Genomic DNA, 21,963 nt, shown 5'->3' with positions numbered 1-21,963 from the left:
AAACCTACTTGGTCAGGATGGATGATTGTTTTGATGTGTTCTTGGATTCGGTTAGCAAGAATTTTATTGAGGATTTTTGCATCGATATTCATAAGGGAAATTGGACTGAAGTTCTCTATCTTTTATAAGAAATATTTTTCTAGTATATCCCGAGACTGTCTCCTGAATTCTCATTCTTTTCAACTTCAGTTTGAAAGATAATGTATTGGTAAGTCTTACTTTTTATAGGATATTATCTAATTCCAGACCCAATGTGTTTTGTCTGTCATTGTTATCATTGCAAAACTGTTAGGTATTAAAGTATCTGCTCAAAACATAGAAGAAATATCTGCTCAGAAATAATTTTCATTTCAAACATTGTTGAAGGGTTGCATTTTGCTATCATAAGATTTAGGGAGAAAAATCCATAATTTTCAAATTGTAGGAGTCTCTCGTAATGTTTTTCAAACTGAATTTATCATATTACTGGGGAAATGTCAATTAAGATTCCACTCTAGAAAAGGAACTACAGACAACTAATGAGTGCTGGGAAAGGGGAATCAGTTCATCACAGGGGTGAGCCCTTATTGGAAACTCTAGTCCATGGTGCTCAGCCTTTCAAACATACATATGAAAACCAAAGCGGACTAAGGCCAAATAAATATATGTGTTTTTATATATGTGTACATATCCATACATACATCCATACATCCATCCATCCATCCATGCATATATACATACATACATGTATATATACACATATACACATACACATGTGTATATACATAAATGATATGCATACATATGCACATGTACATACAAACACAAACTATATATGTGTGTATATATAGACATATTCATAAATATCATGTGTATGCACATATGGAAAAATAATAAAGTAAAGTAGATTGTCAGTTTGAAAGTGAACAGATACAAGGAGGAATCTCTGGAGGATAGCTGGGAGAGCCTGGAGGGAGTAAAGGTCAGGAGTAAGAGATATAATTCTATTTCATTTAAAACATATTTTAAAAATTTACAAAAAGTATCAAGTAAAAAGGATATAGTACTACTTCATTTAATTTACCTGTATGTGGTATAGGAAATTGAAACAGTCCTAGTTGTCACAACCCAAGCAGCTTTAACTGTTTCTAAATCTTCAGTTCAGAATTGTCAGTTCAACCTTTCATTGATATTTCTGATTTGGATACTTTTGTAAATACGACATATTTTCATTTAGCATTTTTCTGATAATTCCATAGAACCAGACTTGGGAATCTTTCTGAAGAGTTATGTTGGAGTGGCATTATGTTTTCTTAGCACACAGCTTTGATTTATCCAACTCCTGATATTGCTAAATTTGCTTTCCTGACCAAGTTTGTTTCTATGAGCTTTCTCCATTGTAAAACTACTAATACTTACTTTATACTTAATACATTTTGTTTGGAAATATTTTGAGGCTATATTAATACAGCTATTCATTTTGTTCAGCATGTTAAAAAATCGATCAGGTCAAATACTTTATTGACAATCTGACCCACATTTAGTTCCTTCATGCTGTTATCAGTGTAGTCTTGCCATATCTTAATCATTTATTATGCATTTTCTTGTTCAAGAAGATGGCTCTATGTATGAGTTGTTTCCTTCGTTGTTCCAGCGATGACTGAGACTGAATCTGCCATCCCCAAGATACTCAGTTTCCCTTCACTAGAGGATAGAAGATAGAACCATTACTATTCCTTATTGCTCTTCCTTGCCTCTTGGTTCACAAAACTGAAAAAGTTGTTTGATTTGTTACAGTGATTTCCTTAATGTGTGTAGGCACACTCATTTAAAGTTGCATTAATTTCTACATCTATTTGTATATATTCAAAACTTTACCCTAATACTTCAGTTCCTACCCAAAACTTTATGCTTCATTCTGACTTTCTTTTTAATAAATCATCTGAGGACTAAAAAATGTTCGTTGCTTATCTATAGTAAAATATTGTTAACAGGACAAATGGCTTCCTCAGCTTTGTTTTAAGTTTGTTAAGAATAAACTAGTGCATAATGGAGACTGAATCAAAAGTGCCATGCGTTTTGGTGACCATTTCTGTCTTTTTGGCTCTCTTTCTTCAACAAAGTAAAATCAATCAGAAAACAATCAAAAAACTGAATTATAGCTCTTCTTCTCTAAAAATAATCAAATTAATGATTTAAAATATGAGCTTCATCTGGAATTGATTAAATAAAGCATATATTAGAATGTAGACTTTTGTTATTTCCATGAGATTCTCATACTCTAGAAAGAACAGCAAGCATCACTATAGATTCTGTTTGTATCAATGACTAATTAAGTATTGTTAATAATATTAGCTAGTAAGGTTGGGATTTTTTTGTTGTTGATTTTTGTTTGTTTGTTTGTTTGTTTTACGTGACAGGGTTTCTCTGTGTAGCCCTGGCTGTCCTGGAACTCACTCTGTAGACCAGGCTGGCCTTGAACTCAGAAGTCTGCCTGCCTCTGCCTCCCGTGCTGGGATTAAAGGCATGCGCCACCACACCTGGCTTTCTTTCTTTCTTTCTTTCTTTCTTTCTTTCTTTCTTTCTTTCTTTCTTTCTTTCTTTCTTTTTGTCTCACTTTAAATGACAAAAGAATAATTGTTGTCTAAAGCCAAGTAGTAATACGGTACAAGTTACTGACTTATTGCCATGTAAAATTGCATTCACAACATTTAAACAATAACTCAGTCTAACTGGGATTGGTGTTCTGCTATGAAAAATATTTCATAAAATTGAACTTTCCCCTGGAATACCACGAGGTCAGCTCTTGCTATACTAAATTATAGTAGCACCTACTGTTGAAGCTTCTAACAACTTATCAGTACCTACTTTTCTACTATTGTTTACATTTATCAAGTGTGTGTGTGTGTGTGTGTGTGTATACAGTTACACACACACCATGGTACATGTGAAGAGCAGAGAACAATGCCCAGACGTCTTCTCATTCTACCAGGTAGTTCTCAGCATTTGAACTTAGGTCATGTGTCTTGGTGACAAGCAGCTTAACCTACTGAGCCATCTCCTCAGCTCAGATATTTCATTCACATGGGGCATAGTCATAGGAAAAAAAATTTACTAACTGTTCACAACACAGTAAGAGTCCTTAAAAGCAAAGAGTATTTTTAAATAATTTTTCATTGCATCTCTGTCATAATTAGTCTTAAGGCCAGATGTTTAGTATGTTTGTTAAAAAATCAATTTGAAATATTAATAAGTAGGAAGCTTTCCTCTGATTCTTATGGTGTTTTTCCCCCCTGAGGGAGACTAGCCTTACAGTTAGGAGCTGCTTTATCTGTAAATTTTTCTTAATTTCATTCATTAAGCATCATTTTGATAACAGCTCAGCACTTCAGCTTTATTCGGAAACCTATTTTGCTTTTATTTTGTTGCTTCCTCACTTGAAGAATTGCTGGTTTTTGAGCCATACGGTCATGATGTCACAACACACAGATTCCCTGTTGTCTTGTAGAAGAGTGAAAAGCCAAGCCTCGTCCACATAGGTTTGCTTAAGAAAAGTATAATGAATGAATCATCTCCCCTCTTCCAGGACTGTGTTCTAGAAATAAAACAGTCCCTGTTTGTAGCCTGATACTATCGTTTATCTTGAAAAATAATTGCTTGAAGTACATTGATGTTTACCAAAGTTGCAAACATCTCTCCCCTTTATATTCCATGAATCTGTGACAGTTCCTTCAGAGATACAACTAGTCATGGCTAGAGATCCCTTAAGGCTTAAAGTAACAGCATGAATGTGTTTGGGCTTCTCACATGTGGCTGGACATGTAAACTGTTTACAAAGAAACTAATTTTGCTGTCTGGTTACAACAGACATGAAACCATTTACTGTCCTCAACAGAATTCAAAGATACAGACACAGTGAATTTGGGATCCTAGGCAGTGTATTCAATGTTTCTCATGTGTGTTTCATAGTCTTCCATGACTCATATATCTTTTACTTTACCTCTACCTAAAACGCAATGGTAACTTAATAAGGACTCAATTGGTACATGTCTAAAATAAGAATGTTTGAAGTATAGGAATTTGACAAATCACTATCACATGCTATGTGAGGGTAATGTCTAATATTTTCTTCTTAAAACATAAAAGATGCCCAAGCATTGTGTTTTACAGTGTGCTTATATTGAGCAGGCCCTGGGTAAAAGGCCATAACTATTCATGATGCGTACTTATTTTAGGACAAGCACTTAGCATACAGGAAGCACAATAAAGTTGAAAGAAAATTAAAATGCAATCACTCTAAAACCTAAAGACTAGAACATTTGTAGTTTGTTTGACTTGGGAAGTAAGTTCATTATGAAGGCTGATTTATGTCCATAGATAATGGGTGTACAGACACTGCCACTGTCACGATTTTGCTGCCCACAGAGGCTCGGGCACTTGTTTTAGATTTGCAGAGCATCACAGTACTTAGTAGGGGACAGAAATGTCTCATTAGTTCAGTATACCATTCTTGCTCATTTCTGTGTGGCATGAATTAAGTTTCTAGAACTGAACGGAAAAGAAGAACTATGTTAGCCTTGTTGATATAGTACAGGAATATTCTTTAATATATTTGATTTTGAATAATCATGTGTTTTCAGAATTGGAAGGTTATCTGAGAATAAAACTAATAATATCTGTGATTCTAAGAAGTCCCTTCATTGGGTCATAGGGATGTAGCTGACTTACTGAATTCCACAAGGTTAATGGAAGAAACAACACCCATACACAAACCTCTAATCCTCATTCATTTACACCATGGCACACAATCTTTAAAAACAGGTAAATATAAAAACTGTCATTTTACTTTAAAAAGTTACTGTTGGATATATGTAGCTCAATGGTTACACTACTGCATAGCATGCATCAGGCCCTAGGTTGATTTCCTAGTACTATAATAATTACATAACAAAGAATGGAAGAATTAACAAATAAACAAATAAAACCCAGAACTCTTCATATGACCTATTCCTACGGAATATTTAATTTCATTTTTTATAATAAAAACAGAATCCTCATGCTATTAAGAAGAAAGGAGTTCTGACCTGTCAGTGGTAGCACACACCTTTAATTCCATCAGTTGGGAAGCAGAGGCAGGAGAATTTCTGAGTTCATGTCTACCTGGTCTACAAAGCAAGTTCCAGGATAACCAGAGCTACACAGAGAAAACCTGCCTTGAAAAAAATAAACAAACAAACAAAATAAAAAGGGGGGAGAAAGTAATTTGGTTTTGATATTTTTTAGTCATTTGTAATGTGATATCCAAGATTTTTAAGTATGTCTGAAATCTACCTGTTCAGATCTGGGAGAAGAGCATGGGATCTGTAGAGGTTTGAAGAAAGAGCTGCTCTCTAAACACACCTGACTCTTGTTATTCCGGAGTCCCTCATTTGTGTGCATTGTTTCCTGTCTTTCAGTTTATGGAGGCCGGTCGTACATAGCAAATCTTTGGGTCACATGCTTTTACTCTACACTGGGTGTTACTGGAGCTTGGATACTGCTAATGTTAGTTGATACAAAACACTGATGTCAGGCAGCATGAGCACGTCTCTTCTATTATCTCATTCTGTCCTCCTTCCTGTGGACTGGAGACTTAATGTTCTCTCAATTTTTTATTATTTTGGACAATAATTTAATCACACAATAGAGAGATTATCTGAGTGACTATATTCCCAGTGCCTGGCTCAATTTGGCACAAGCAAGATTATCAATTATATACCTCTAAAATGAATGGTACCCTGTCCTGAGCACCCGGGAGATGTAATAATTAAAATTTTCTTTTGCTTCAGTATGTTCATGTGACTTCAATAAATATATTATTTTATCATTTCATTTGACCTTTTTAACACCATTGTTTATTTAACATCTCTAAGAGATTCTTTAGGTCTTCTCATGTATAAAAATTTAACAACTTATATGCTGGATAGAATAGTAAATGTTTTTCCATCAGTTAGGGTCTTTTTGGTGCATACCTCTCTCCAATATTCTCAACAATATTCATGGAGCATCCATATATACATGCAAGCTTTTAGTACTTTTGTTTAAGAAAGCACTATATTATCAAAATTACCAATGTAACTTTTCTTTATTTTTCCTTCTTCCTCTTTCTCTTCTTTCTCCCTCACTCCCATCAGTCTCTCTTTCCTCATTTTCATCTTGAGCAATGAAATCACAGGTGTGTTCACAACACTTGGCACCTTGTATTTTTTATAACAAAATCTTCAACAGCTGTGTGGTTCCACCATTCTAAGTCAGAAGATTGACTTCAGTTTTCTGTAAGGTGCTCATATACTCCTAAAGCCATATGATACCCAGGAACACACAATCTGCGTTCCTTTCAGTTAACCTGGATTCAATGTTTGCCTCACATACATGTGGTTTATGCACTTATTTTTAACTGGTAATGAGTTTGAACACCAGAAACTGTATTATTCTCTACATGGGATAGCAATAAATCTGGATACACATTCTGCTCTTTGCTCTGAGGAAGCACAGTGTTCATATGTTTTCTCATGTGACTCTAGTTTTGATTTTTAGAAGCCAACAAAAATTTACGCAGGGAAGTCTTGTATAAAGAGATGTTGAGGTTTAATTGCTGCTTCTCCCACAGCCACTGTAATGAGTTAAAGAATCACTTGCACAGCAGACATCTCTGCTCATCAGAATTGTCTTCAGACTTCAATAAATCAGTTAGGAAACATGGATGAAGAGCCACTCTGTGAGCCTGCAAGTCCATCCTTGCTCAGTATAAGAACAGGGAATGCAATAGAGCATGCTTCACAGACCAAAGAAGACAAAAACAGTCACAAATCTACTCAAGAATGGATAACAATTTAAAGGAGGGACAGGTGGCAAGCCTTTTAGGAAAATGGAAATGCTTTCTAAATAAATGCTGATATGGTTGATATAATATCCTAAACATGTCAGTTTATTGTATGTATTTACAGGAGAATTATAAGGGAAAGAACACAAAGTCCCCATACCCCCCTCCCTTCCATGAGTTCATGCATTTAATAATTGCAGTAAGGTGGTTTTTGTTCTGCCCTCAGAAAACTGAATTCTCGGGGCAGATTTTCCAAGAAAAGAAGCTGTTCAACCCTCTCTACATATGATGCTTTTACTTTATTGTAAAATCAGTCATCTCAGTCACTCTTTTATTGCTGTGATAGAACCCTATAACCAAAGCAAATTAAAAAAGAAAACATTCATTGGCCTGGTGGTTCCAGAGAGTGAGAGCAGAGCTGAGGCATGGCAGCATGAACAGATGAGTTTACATCTAGAACCCCAAGTACAAGGCTGAAACCTTAAAACACAGCCCATTGTGAGACACCTCCTCCAACACACCCAAACCACCTCATCATTCCCAAAGGGCTCCACCAATTGGGGACCAAACATAAGAGCTGATGGGGGACCATTCTCATTCAAAACACTATACTACTCTTGGTAAGTTTTTTGCTTTTGTTTTTTGGGTTTTGGTTTGGTTTGGTTTTGGTGGGGGATTTTGTTGTTGTTGTTGTTTCTTTAATGAACTATGACTGTTTGGGACAAATATCTTGATGGTACTTGCGAGGAAGCATACCAGTAATTCAAGGACATGACCATGTTGGTGACATACCTGATAAATTGGCTTTCTTTCTTTCTTTCTTTCTTTCTTTCTTTCTTTCTTTCTTTCTTTTTTGTTGCTTGTTTGTTTGATTTTTCAAGGACCATGGCAAACAGTCCTTCAATAACAACTTTATTAAATTAGTAAAAGGCCTAAAATACACTTTGCAAAACCTCTAACAATATTAGGCAATAAGAATTCCTCAAGGCCACCTCTGACCATAGCAGATGGTTTAGAGTTCTGTGGTTTCCTTTCAAATAGGAAAGGTTCAATGCTTGTGGAATTGAAGTGGAAGTACAAACCTTCCTGAAGTCATTCACAGATGAACAACGAAAGCAGGTTAACCCAGAAAATTATACAATAGCCCTTACTTTATCACTCTTAGATATGCAAAGCTTAACTCCCTTTAAAACAGTGATATTCTTTTAGTCACTGGTACCTTTCAAGTCCTGCTTATGCCAAATTTAGGAGCAATGGTAAATTAATTCTGCAAAATGCTGACATTCACATTTCTATTTCTTTAGTGTAACTGAAACTTTCCTATCAGCATATTTCATTAAGACATGAACACAGTTAGAGTATGTGCTGTATTCCCGTGCCTCCTGCAACTGGCATCCCAAACTGTGTATGTGTGTACGCGTGTGTGCACGTGAGCATTCTTGATTCATTGAGCACAAGTGTGTATTCATCTGCCCTTTAATGGCCTCTCAAATCGGCAGACCAAATGGTTTCCTGAAGGTCAAGTCTGATTTAAATTGTTGATGAATTAGAAGATAATTCTGCATGATTGAATATTAATACAGAACAGTGATAAGTAAGGCAGTTTAAACCTTAATGAGCACATTAATGAATAGGACAAAATGTTTTTCTTTTCACCTCGTGTAAAAGTTTAAAAGTGCTAACATGGATGGTTTGTTAATATTTGATGGCTGCCTTTGGCTAAGAGTGTTTACTTGGCTAAGGTGTTAATGGTACTGATTTGATGCTCAAGTTTCTACTGACTTGATAAACTGTCAAAACATGTTATCAAATGGCCAAGGCAGTTTTATATAAATTACTAATAAATATAGAGGATAAAAAAAGCAATTAACATCGTCTAAACTATGCCCACTGAGATAAGCATTCAATTAGAAATTTCATTATTTCTACCGTCTATTTTATGTTGAATACTGAATTTTATTGCCAAATACCTGACAGTCAAGTTGGAAGCAAGCCCCATCTGTCAACTTGTAACAGCTCTGGCTGTTTGAATCTGTTACATTGTGATGTTTCTCATGAAAATTTAATGAAGATAGTAGATTCAAAGGGTTTCTGTGCAAGGAAGAGAGCTGGATAGAATTTAATTACCCTTATGAGGACTACGAAAGAAATTCTCTTTACATACCTTTGTAGATTAATATGCAAGAAAGGTATTTGTTGGCATATAGTTGTGTGCATGAAAAAGAATGCTCTAGAGTGTCCTTCTTGAGCCAAAAGGGAAAGAAAGTAGATGCAAATATACTTGTCTGCTTGGGAGGCAAAAGCTCATGCTTCAAGTTACCTCCAAGATGAGGGCTTCATTTCCCATAGATGGTTATTAAATCAGATTCCCCGGGGAAGCGCCTTTAGTAAGTGCCTGGTGCACTGATGACCCTAACTATTGGCCTGGCTCTTTAGAGAGATACATATGTGAAAGGGAGTTGATCCGCAAAACAACATAGAAACATTTGCAGTCAAATAGTAGATAAACCCAGTGGGAAGATACAGTGCCCTGTGGAATGTAGACCACTGAGAAATCCCAGGATAGGTGTTTACAGTTATTAACCTAACCTGGTTGCCAGAAAATGAAAAACAAAACAAAAAGCAAACTAAGTTTAAGATTTGTTTTTAGAGGTCTCATTTCTAAATGATGAAGGCAATCCATTACACTTTTAAACAGAAAAGGGCAATTATTTTTAAAATTTGAAGCAGTTTTTGGTCAATAGCTTAGAAGTAAGATGTTTAATAATATATAGCAGTTCAGAATTATTGATCTCTCTGCTTTATTTGTTTATTTGTTTGTTTCCTCAAATAACATTAGAACTATACCATACATATAAATATACTGGCAAAACCTATGAAGACAGAAAGCATATCTCGGTAAAATTCAGTTGAAATAGACTTTAAATTAGCACAACCCTATTCTCAAGGTACTCCCTATCTCAGTTGTAATTTTTAATTTTCCTTTTGAGATTTGAAAGATCATTCTGAAAGTTCTAACCACTGTATCTCACACTTGTCTACTATAGACCTTTATTTGGCTGAGGATGGATAGGAATGTGAATATCTGATATGACTTTATCTTACAACTTAATTATATTTCATTAAAAATGAAATATAATGTTATCTTTTTGTTAGTTTGTTTCACTTATACATCCATTCACATCTTCACATGCCTGTTCTGACAAGAAATAGACTATCCTAACTTCAGGTGTCATACCTGAACGGACACAGCTTGGATACACAAAGTCTATGTTTCGATTTATTAGTCCATCAGCTTTCTCTTGCAATAGGCTGGGATTATTCACCCAAACTTTCCATTTTCTGGTACCATTTGACATTCTTTCAGGAATCTGAACAGTCTTGAATTATTCTAGTTACCTCTTTCCAGAAATTCTCAGGTTTGGAACTCACTGGCATTTAAAAACCCAATTCTTGTCATGTCAGGTGATCAGGATGTAAGTAAGACATGTAGGACAGGGATACATGGTATATTTACTTGCTTGGTGCTGTGGTAGCTTTGGTGAAGAAAAGATGAGATGTGTTTCAAGGAGTTTGGAAAAACTTTTGGAATAAGTTGACTTCAAGTGTGCCACTTCCTCCATATAAGCAACGGAGCTGATTTAGCAAAGAGCTGGGACACGGAAGTATAGGAGATTGAATTACACCAAGGCTATAGAGAAAACACAGAAAAGACACATAGGGCCAACAGACTATATGGGAAAGCCATCAGAGTGCAGGTTGTGCAGTAGGAATTGGATGGTTGCCTATTTACAAGTCTCAGATCAAGTAGACCCCTGGGTCAATGGAGATGGTGGGAGCTGAGAAGAAGCCACATGTATTACACATGATTTATCAATGGATTTTTTGCACTTGTATTTATGCTTGCAAGTCAGTTTACAATTGGCTCTTTCAGTGTTCATGACGAAATATTTATTAAATTAATACAAAGGTTGATTGGAAGTCAAATGTTAGACAATTGTATTCGAGATGCATTAACCATCAAGCTAAAACTCCAGTAGGGCTAATTTGGAAATCAGTCTTTTATTCTGGATGAACATGCTGTTAAGGTAGTTTATTGCCAGGAGTTTGGTAATGGAGACAGGGGTGGGGGTGGGGGTGGGGGATAGTCTACCAATGTCTAGATCAATGTCTAGAGTAGTTTCAATATGGGGTATGGTTAACCTAAAGTCCATTAGAGATACAAAATATAGGTATCATATTTTTTTTAATTACTAACCTTTTGGAAAATATCCTCTTATTGTAAAAAAAAATTGCATGCTTTTGTGTTAGTAATCAGGAGTTGCCTTTCTTTGTTCTTTGGTAAAAAGTACACTCAATTTTCTAATTAATTGAAGTTCCTTATGAAGAATTAATCCCAGTTCAATCATGTGCTTCTTTGAAAAAAAAATCATGTAGTTATACTCATTGCTTAAGTATCTGAGAGGGCTTAGTGCTGGAACAAACCCACACACCCACACCCACCAACACACACACATGCACACATGCAATCTGTGGAAGCTCAAGTTCCTTATATAAAATGGCTTAGCATGCAATCAACCTTATAATTATCCTAAGCTTTAATTAATCTCCAGATTATTTGTAATAGAGTTCAGTATAAATGCTATGGGAAAATGACCACTCTTCTTTTTTTTTCCTGAAGAATTTATTTATTTATTTTTAATTAGGTATTTTCTTCATTTACATTTCCAATGCTACCCCAAAAGTCCCCCAAACCCTACCCCTCACTCTCCCCCCCGCCCCACTCCCACTTCTTGGCCCTGGCGTTCCCCTGTACTAGGGCATATAAAGTTTGCAAGACCAATGGGCCTCTCTTTCCACTGATGGCCAACTAGGCCATCTTTTGCTACATATGCAGCTAGAGTCACGAGCTCCGTGGTGTACTGGTTAGTTCATAATGTTGTTCCACCTATAGGGTTGCAGACCCCTTTAGCTCTTCTTTATTGTTTAGAGATTGGCAGAAAAAAATGGATTTAACAGTCTTCAAATTAATTAATATTTTAATGGGTGAATGCAAAACCAGTGGCTATACTAGTCATGTATGTGTGGCTTTATTTGAAAGGTATAAGACGTACATCCCCTTGGAGTAGAGATAGCTTGATATGTGTGTGAACCGACTTGCTTGCTTCATTGCTGCTTAATGCCCTTACATTCTGCTGGGTCCTGTAGCTTGCTAGTGTTACCACCTAGACTTAAATTTTTGTCTTCCTAAAGAAAAACAAAATTCCTCTTCCTTTTTGCTAGTCATCAAACTTTTCTTCCTAAAAATCCATTGAAGGCGCTTCCCCCTAGGTAGCTGCTTATCCTGGCAGACACTGGTGTGGCCATTCCCCGCCCCCCTGTGCTCCTGGAGTATTCCTGTGTCCCCTCACCATAGTCTGCCACACAATGAACTATTTGTTAGTGCACTGCCTTCACACATAGATTGTGTGCAGCACTGGTTGGGAGTGACCTTGCTACCGTGTCCTACTCTAATAGCCCAACAGGGCCTGCTTAATGTTTAGTTCTATACAAAGGTTGAATAAATAAAGGAACAGATTTATGAAAGATAATGAGTTTGTTGAAATAATTGTGTAATCTTTTGTCTTGCAGAGGATCAGATTCCTAGGGGTTTCCCTACGATTGATATGGGCCCGCAGTTGAAGGTGGTGGAACGGACCCGCACCGCCACCATGCTGTGTGCAGCCAGCGGTAATCCGGATCCAGAAATCACTTGGTTTAAAGATTTCTTACCTGTTGACACAAGCAACAACAATGGTCGTATTAAGCAGTTACGATCAGGTAGGGTCTTGTCACTGTTTCTACTAACTCCTAGACAATTAAAAAAAAAAATCCTTCTCTTTCTTTATTCTTTAATTTTAATTTAATTTTTTTTTTATTTTTTAGGTATTGATTTATCTTCCTCTTCTCTTTCTCTGTTATTTAATATGTTGTCCATGTTTGTGAGGCCATGGCCTCATCCAGAATCTGTCTTCCCTTGGTGTGTTTTGCGGCTTCTGTTTAATCCACATTGCTCACTGCTGTGACTGTATTCTTAATAATTTTTAATTTACTGCTTTTTCTGCGGTATTTGATGGATCCATTTTCTCTTCTTTCTTCTTTCTTCGTTTTCTTTTGAAACAAATTTATTTCAACATTGAATTTCATTCCAAACTTGCAAAGCGCTCCAGTGGCTATTTCCATATAAGAATGTTCATATTAAACCTGAAAATAATTCAGTTGTACTCAAGTGTATTTTCTGCTTTCTTTTCTACATTTAAACTCATCCAGGTAGTAATTGTCAGTGAGTTTGGGCACATCTGCTTTCTTTTCACTAATACACAATACACAGAAAGGTGGATTCCTGAGTGACCAGATGTATTTTTTTAAAGTCCTTTTCGAAGTACCAATGAAAGTGAGGGATTTGCTTAACTCCATTTCTGTGTCATTGTTAGTGAGCTTGGTCCACACAGTAGCTGTGGCAGTATATGTGCCCATGCTCGAGGGCTTTGACCCCTCCAGTGACTGGATCTACAGAAGTCTGCTTTGGTGTAGACTCCAGCTTTGGCCGTTTTCTTTCTCTTTACTCCAACTCCGTGTCCCGTTCTCATCCCAGGTTATTCCTTTGCTCTCTATAGATTAAAATAGAAAACGTTCTAAATTTCTTAGAGCCTGTCCCTAGGCAATTTCACAGAAATGTATACTAATAATCTCTGTGCTGTGACGTTGGTAATAATATTGATAGAAAATTCTAAGTTGTTAACTGCCTGTCTTCCCAGAATTCTCAGCTTTTGCCCTATCCTGTGATGGTAAAGCGTCTTGTTAACTGGCTCTTTTGCTTGTTGTCAGCAGAACTGTGTAGATTAGCATTCTGTTGTTGTAAATAAATAATTATTCACATGTAACATAGATGATTTAGTATAATAAAGCTTTAACTCTGAAAAATTTGTACCAAATTATGAGGAATATAATAATATTTTTATGCTGTCTTTCTTCTCTCCGTATTTAAATCTCCAGAATCTATTGGTAAGTGCTTAGTTCTGAAGCGCACTTCACCCCCACTAATTTCCATATTCAGAATATGATTATTATTATTAATAATAAAATGCATGGCATGCATTTTACTAACTGTCAGTGTAGGCACCAGATCTCTGTAGTGGCGCACACATGCATACCTCCACAGAGCTGTTTATCTTAAGAACACTGTATAAAGAAATAAAATAATACACAAGATAATCACACAATTGTAGCATAATGACTAGTGTAAGATTCCAATCCTGACTGTTTGTTTCTAGCTAGTTTGTAGTATTTCCTCAAATAGTATATACATATATATATATATATATATATATATATATATATATACTTAAATAGCTTAGCTAATATTTTCCTAAACTATGTCATTAAAAGTGCTGTATATTTCTTTTTTTAAGGATACAAAAATTAAAAGATAGACTTCTAACCCTATGTGACCCCAGACGTAAGAACTCAGTTGCTTCTCTGAAAAAGGCAATTCTGCCAATTTATGACCTTTGCCCTCTGTGGTTTAATGCACTACCTTGCTTTTATGATCTAATGAAATGATCTAATATATTCCTGTTTACCAGTATAGTAATTCAAGTTTCTTTTAAGACCTTATTTAATCTGTAAATCTAATCGAATTCTTCTCCCCAGCCCTAGCCCCCTTCTTCTCGTACTAATGCTTCTTCTTTCTAATCTTATTTGCATTCATATTATCCACCCAGGTGGTACACCAATAAGAGGTAAGAATGCTGACCTAACGTTCACAGAATGATCTTGCTCATTCTCCCTGTCCTATCACCTCTCTCATCTCTGTCCTGTTTTCAGATCCATTCCCATAATGTCCATCAACCTGATTTCTTTGCCTCCGTTTGGTTATGATTCGTGACTCTCACATTGTGGACTTTCCTTTTCCTTTTTCTCTTTGTTTTGTTCATTTCTTTATTTATGAAAATGATTATTTAAGTTGTGATATGCTTCAAAGAAAGCATATCCAGGTCTTTAGACCACAGACCAGTCACAGCTTACCATCTGTCCCTCTTTTTATTTTTTTTCCTTTTCTTCTTCCTTTTTCTTTTTTCTCTTATTTTTTTCCTTTTTTTCTTCTTCTTTTACCTTTTTTTTGTCCAACTGGAGAAAAAAAAAGATCATTTTTTTCTTCCTTAGCTGTTCTTGTTCTGGACCAAAGCCAGGGCGGTCTGGAGAACAGTGGCAGACATGCAGAAGACAGCCTGGACCGTCTGCTTTTTGTCTTTATCTTTCAAAAGGATTTTGCTTTTGTTCTTCAATTCTTTTTTCTCTTACTGTCTTAAAAGTCAAAGAATGACTCCCCCTTCCACCTGACCCTCCTTCAGTCTGACAGCAGCGCTTTTTTCTCTACTTCTTTTTTTCTTGGATGCTCGTCTCTGGATTTTTGGATCTTCTGTCCTTCAGCCGTGGAAACAGGTTCTCAGTACTCTTGGTGGTATGTGGTATTGCCGGTTTTTCATACTTTGACTCCGTGTGCGTTTCTTTTGTAATTCTTCTTTTGTATTTTTCTTGGGGTTTTGTGACACCACACTGCTAATCCCACAGTGGATTTTGATGGGTGTCTTAGGGGATCTATCCAGAGGTCCTCGAGCAGTGATTGGTTGGCTCTTCCTGGCTGGCCTGGGCCTTGCTTTTGAACTTTTTAAAACTCCTCTAATGCGAACGCTCTTTGCATTTCAGCAAATGTCAGAAATGATTGTAAGTTGTGGCAAACTGTCTTTCTTTTCTTAAAAAACAAAAAAACAACAAAAAATAAAAGTCTGCATGTCTTAAGGGAGTTTTATTTCTTTAAGTGATATTTTCATAACTGATAATGACTAATTTTAATTTTTTTTCGCTTCGTGCAGCCTTTTTGTGCTCGCTGCCTATTTTTGGCTTTCTTCCGCAGAAGACTTTCTTGAAAACTCAGTCTGGTTTTTTTGAGCGTGCCTATCTTTTGCGCCACTTTTGTTGCCAAAATGAAACAAAACAAAACCAAGTATTAATCCTTTGTTTTATTTAAAAGCCATACTTCCTTGAAGCAGTCTCACCCATCTTCATTTTATTAGTCTAGGAGCTAAGAGTGCTAATTATGACTAGAAGTCTTGCTTGGGATAAAAATAAAAAGAGATATTGTTTCCTTATGCTAGCATTGATGATGTAAAAAAAAATAATCTCTATATGTTTTTCTCATCGCATCATTTTCTGTCTGTGCAACTTAGCAAGAGATTGAATCGACGTTGAGTGGACCTTCGCTTTGCAGGGCTTTTCATATTGTTAAGAGGTTTAGCTCGCTGAACCCCAGAAGCCTTCTCTGACCACTTCTTTGGTGGTGTATTTTATATCCATACAGGAGCCCTGCAGATCGAACAGAGCGAAGAATCCGACCAAGGAAAATACGAGTGTGTTGCCACCAACAGCGCGGGCACTCGCTACTCTGCCCCTGCCAATTTATATGTCAGAGGTAGGAATGACATCACCCTGGCATGGCGTCTCCATTCAGGCTCAGGGGGAATTGAGTTGCTCACGGGGTCTGTGTGATTATGAAAGTATTTAACAAGAGGATTTGGTAATGACGAATGTTGCTGAATCAGTTTACTCTGTAAAAAAATAAAATTTGAAATCTGTTGTTTTTCAAATCATCCTGAGGCTTGAGGTTTGTAGATCTTTATTAGCCTTTTTACTTCTGACTCTCTTTTGACTTGTACTGACTGACTGTGCTTGGTATTTGTTTGAAGTTTTCTTCGTTTCTTTTACTCTTTCTGTTGTTTCTTACCTGTTTCCTTACAAACCTTGAACTAAGTGCTCGGTGTGCTACTAATCAGCCCTAAGCATGAAGGTGTTTACATCTCCGTGATGTCTGCTGTGAAGCTAGGAGCCTAAGGGCTCCAACTTAAGAAAAACAGTTGCTACATGAAAATAGCCCACTTGCATTCCTTTCTCTTACGCTTAGCTTCCTAATTAAAACACAGCTTTATATAAGTAAATGCATTTATGTGCCATAAGGTAATGACTGTATTTTAGGGACTCGTATTAGCTGTTCTTGAAATAAGAATGAATTATAAGGATCCATTTGTAGTTTTTCATGAGTATTTAAATGGTCACACCTTGAGTTTAGGAATAGCTGTACCTTTCATTTCCCGAAAGGTATCCCCCTCTCGCTCCCCTAGAGTTGTCAGTTTTCTGGGTCTACAAAGCTGAGTAATGGGCGGGGGAGGGGATGGTTGCAGCCTGTAAGGGCTTTAAGGTACTATAGAATGGGTTTCTTAAGAAAAAAAAAAAAACCTAGCTTGATTTTGAAATTTTGTCAGAGATAATTTTGTGCCCCTGGGGATGCTTTTTTCCCCCCCTTCTCTCTGTGGAGTTGATAGGTGGGGTGGGGGTGGGAGTGGAAGTGCATTGAGAACCTTCTCTTCCCTAAATTCTTTGAGAGCTCCAATCCTTTTTCTCACAATGGTGACCTCCTTTGCTGCATGAGGCATGTATTCCTTCCTCTATGGAAAATTTCAAAATGATGCTAGTGATTGTTCCTAATACTGCATTAGTCCATGAGGTGTTGCTAACTTTTCCAGCTGGGGTAGAAAGATGAACTAGAACAATTAACGATATTCAAGTAGTGGTTGAAAGCCTTGATATGGCCTTTTTACTCTCTCTGTGTTTCCCTTGTTTTTCTCCTTTTCCTCATTTCATTGTGTTCTGCATCAAACCCCCCTACATCCCTCAGAGCTGCGAGAAGGTTGGTGTGTTTTTTACTTTTTACCCACCTTTACAAAACTACTACTTAAAATCGATAACAAAGAATACAAATGAAATGAATGTAGCTGCACTGTGGTCTTCTTTTGGTCAATGGTATAATATTGCAGAGAATGTTTTGGCCTTGGCTTCTGTTGCTTGCTGATGGCGTCCAAATGCAATGCATGATGGGAGAGAATGTACCTGGGTGCATGGGAAAGGTAACACTTAACTCTATGGTCCAGTGCGTTGGTCAGTGTTCCTGCTTTTGTCTCCTCCCCAACTCTTCCCATTTCTCACCCATCTTTTATTTCTGTATCCTCAGGGTGCCTGCTGCCCCCCAGATGACATTTTATAACTGTTCCCTGAGCCTTCCATTTTTCTTGATATGTTCTTTGATGCCCCAGAGTCTGTGCTGGCCCCTGCTTGCTTCAGTAACCTCTGAGTTGACTGCAGGAGGCATGCATAGCACTTTCTTTCCTATGAATGTCTTAGACCCTCCCCTCACCCCGCTTCCACACCATTGCAGCAAGCCCTCCCCAGTCAGAGGATTTCTGATCCTAAGTTTAGCCAGAGTTCCCAGACAGAATTCCTTACCTTCTTCTTGGGGTTAAGAGGTTGACTTTTGGGTCCTTTCCTATAACTTCAGAAAAGCATTGCTTACCATCACTATTTGTAGTATATTCCTGAAGGTTGCCCATTTGATTTAAAGTTCTCATAGTATAAGGTTTTACCCCTAAAGTCCAAGATAGAACTAATTCTCTCTCACCTTAGCTTTGTACCATGTCAAAGTACATGTATGTAAACATATCTGAATATGCAGATTATCTGAAGCAGGAACACTGAACCGTGTTTGCTTGGTGATAGCTATATTTTTTCTGTGTCATGTTGTTTTAATATGGTCACTCCTCTTAATGTCACATCCTGCTGTGTATATTGAATGTCCATCACTTTGAATATAGACATAAAATTCCTTTTACTGGATTCTGTGGTCATTGGTGCTATTTAACCTTATATACAAACTGAATGGAATCCTGAATGTGAACCCTCTCCCCTGAGTCTGCAGTCGTTACCTATAATACCTCCCTATAACCTGTAATCTTCTAACTTTCAAGTCCCCATCTCAGTAACTTCACTCTACCTTCTGTCTTTGTATTTGGTCTTATTTTCTCACTATTTCTACGTTGTCCTTCTCTAGGATTCCAGCCATTCTTTCATTGTTCTATTGTGGGCCTTAAGAGTCCATTTTGTGCATGACTCGCATGACCCAATCCAGTATATTATCTATTGATATCATGTGTTTCTTCTTCTGTTATTGTCAGTTTCTACACACACACAAACACAAGACAGACACAAATAGAGATGAGACATTGGCATAAACACAAAGACACATGCCACATATACACAGACAAACAAACAGAACATATATACACGCGCACAAACACACACACACACACACACACACACACACACATATGACAGACACACACAGAGACACTGGCATAGACATACAGACACATACCACATAGAGGTACACACTCACACACAGGATATACACATACCACACATAAGACACACCCCCAGAAGATACACACAGAAACACAGACTCACATATATTCCTGTTTGTTCCATCTTTAGTTGAAGTTTTGAGGCTGTATCCTTCAGAATCTGAAAGCAAATAAATTGCCATTTCAGTGTCCTCCAGGTTATGTTTTCCAGGGTGAGATGTGACTGCCCCATACACACATTCCTATCAGCTTCGAGTACACAGTACTGAAGTCAGTCTTGCTACTCACACATGCTGATGACATTCTGCCACCTATTTGAATATACATGCCTGCATAGAATCATTGTTATATGCATGTATGTATATAGTTTGGTGTTTCTCTTTTGCATGGTGTTTGTGTACTGTTAATTTGTAAATAGATTTTCTTTTTGTGTGTGGGGGGGCCTTTGTAGGTCTGAGTCAACTGTTGTATGACTGTGTCTAAGATATCAATGATTAAACTAAATAATTGATTCTGTGTATACACACACCATACTTGTATGGTCTGTACTATCCACAGTTTATCTTTTTGTTGTGATTTTGGATAATTTACACTATGTTTCACTTGTTTAGTCATGTATGTCTGGTGCATGTCATGTGTTTCACAAGCTGCTTCATTCTTGCCTCGCATATGTTATCATGTGACCTTGTGTTTTGTTCCAGTTCGCCGTGTCCCACCAAGATTCTCTATCCCACCCACTAATCATGAAATCATGCCAGGTGGAAGTGTAAATATCACCTGTGTGGCAGTGGGGTCACCAATGCCTTATGTGAAGTGGATGTTGGGGGCAGAAGATCTGACACCAGAAGATGATATGCCGATAGGAAGAAATGTCCTAGAACTGAATGATGTAAGACAGTCAGCAAATTACACCTGTGTTGCTATGTCGACGTTGGGGGTCATTGAAGCAATAGCACAGATCACTGTCAAAGGTATGTTCAGCTCGTGCTCAGAAAAACGTACTTATGCTCATTTTAGACCCAGAATTTTAAAATGAATCAACTTATCTCTCAGTGCTTCAGTTGTCTAGGGCCTAATCTCATCTGTGGTATTATATAAAATGTTCATCTTAGGTAGACAGGTTTCTCTCACCTTTCCCTCCCCTTATCTTCTTTCCTTTCTGAGATCTTAGATATTGAATCTACATACCGAGTGCTCTACCTCTAAGCTACCACCTCAGTCCTTCCTTAATTTTCAGTTTGAGACAGTGTCTCATTAAACTGCAGATTGTGGTTGAATTTGCACTGTATCCCACAGAAGCTATCAATCACTGATCTATTGCTTTAGCCTCCTGAGGAAGTAGGATTGCATATTTATTACTAGAAACCACATACAGGTTAATTCCTAAGATATTAGCAGTCTAAATTAGGATAATAATTACAATATTTGAAAGGAAGTCTGATTTAGTCACTGAGCAGACAGAATCTGGAATGCTACACCAGGTATGCTGTTCTCGTAGATGGCTGGCCTGCAGACGTTATACTGGTTCAAATTATTGATAGGGGGCTTAAGAAGAATATTAATAACTGTCATTAAATGCATAAAATCTCTGAAAAAGCAGAAATAAGAGAAAGTGCTGAAATCAGTATGACCTATTAATAATAGGTGCTCTGTTTGATGGCCCTACCATTAAGAAGCAAAATGCAAATGGATCTGTTCTATCTTAGTTCTGTCCTTCACCTTGCATATATGAATACTCGCGAAATATTTTCTTCTCCAATAAATGTACTAAATATAACCAAAGTAGTACATTCTGTGAAAAAAATTTTCAGCCAAAAAGGGAGTTGAATATGTGTGAATACCACTTTCTTTTCCGCAATGCTTACGTAATTATAGAAAACTTATCAATTGGGTCACAGTGAGGGTGATTTGAGTTTCCTGTCAGTGTCTAGATTTAGTACAAAAAGAGCTCAGTTCATCATGCCATTTTGGAAGCATGAATTTAAAAACAAATGTAGCACACTTGTTATAATTGATATCATGTCTGTGAGTGTAGATATTCAGTATATAATATGACATAACAACAAAAGTATACATTATTCATATAGTAGCCATGTAATATAATGTCCTATATATTCTTAAAGTTTTAAGCATATTTGTCTTTGTTTCTACATTATATGTATACAGTGTTACTGTAAAAAGTATGATAACACAATCACTGATGCTACCTCAATAAACTCAACCTTATTTAAGAGTATTTTATTTACCTGAAAGTTCAGAGTGGTCCACTTTCCAAAATGAAAGTCCAGAATAGTTAAATAAATGCTTTTTTGTTACTAATTTTATTAAATTCTCTTTGCTAAGTGTTATAATTCTGAAGATATTAGTAACTTGCAAACATCAAACCACCTCTTTTCATTATAACTGTTTGAGCTTGTGACATTTGAGGTTTGCCAAAGACATTAAAGAATTTGAAAATGAGAGAAACACCAAGCTAATTAACATATTCACTTTTGTAGCTTTCTTTTCCTGAGTCTTCCTACCTCCCTATCCTTTCTTACCTTAAAGGATGAAATATAAAAGTAAAATCTCAAAGAAAAAGAAGCAAAACCAAATAGAAAAGAAGCCAATGTTTGCCATTCCTCAGCTGCCATATATCTCAGGGGGGACTGTGATACTAGCCTTACTCCTTACAGGGAATGAGTCTGACCCCTGTGATGCTAGCCTTACTCCTTACAGGGAACAAGTCTGATTATGAGCACTATCTTCTGGATTGGTTTCCTTTTCTTCTTCTTCTTCTTCTTCTTCTTCTTCTTCTTCTTCTTCTTCTTCTTCTTCTTCTTCTTCTTCTTCTTC

At 36.8% G+C, this 21,963-nt stretch overlaps 1 protein-coding gene across 43 annotated transcripts in view; it reads left to right on the top strand.

The window, feature by feature from the left end:
* Ptprd (protein tyrosine phosphatase receptor type D) overlaps positions 1-21,963 on the top strand; it is a 2,211,569-nt gene that overhangs the window by 1,993,822 nt on the left and 195,784 nt on the right. For 25 of the 43 annotated variants that reach the window (XM_029475777.1, XM_029475788.1, XM_029475765.1 and 22 more), the window contains 6 exons: positions 12,473-12,661; positions 13,877-13,885; positions 14,605-14,622; positions 16,242-16,352; positions 17,613-17,624; positions 19,830-20,099. In XM_029475777.1, coding sequence (XP_029331637.1) covers positions 12,473-12,661; positions 13,877-13,885; positions 14,605-14,622; positions 16,242-16,352; positions 17,613-17,624; positions 19,830-20,099 — 609 coding nt within the window. The remainder of the gene's footprint in view (positions 1-12,472; positions 12,662-13,876; positions 13,886-14,604; positions 14,623-16,241; positions 16,353-17,612; positions 17,625-19,829; positions 20,100-21,963) is intronic. The other 18 variants (XM_029475784.1, XM_029475783.1, XM_029475775.1 and 15 more) reach the window with 5 other exon arrangements.

The sequence above is a fragment of the Mus caroli genome, chromosome 4 (genome assembly GCF_900094665.2).
Source record: "Mus caroli chromosome 4, CAROLI_EIJ_v1.1, whole genome shotgun sequence".
NCBI lineage: Eukaryota > Metazoa > Chordata > Mammalia > Rodentia > Muridae > Mus > Mus caroli.
Note: the sequence above shows the minus strand (reverse complement) of the source record. Positions and strands in the feature narration are given on the sequence as shown.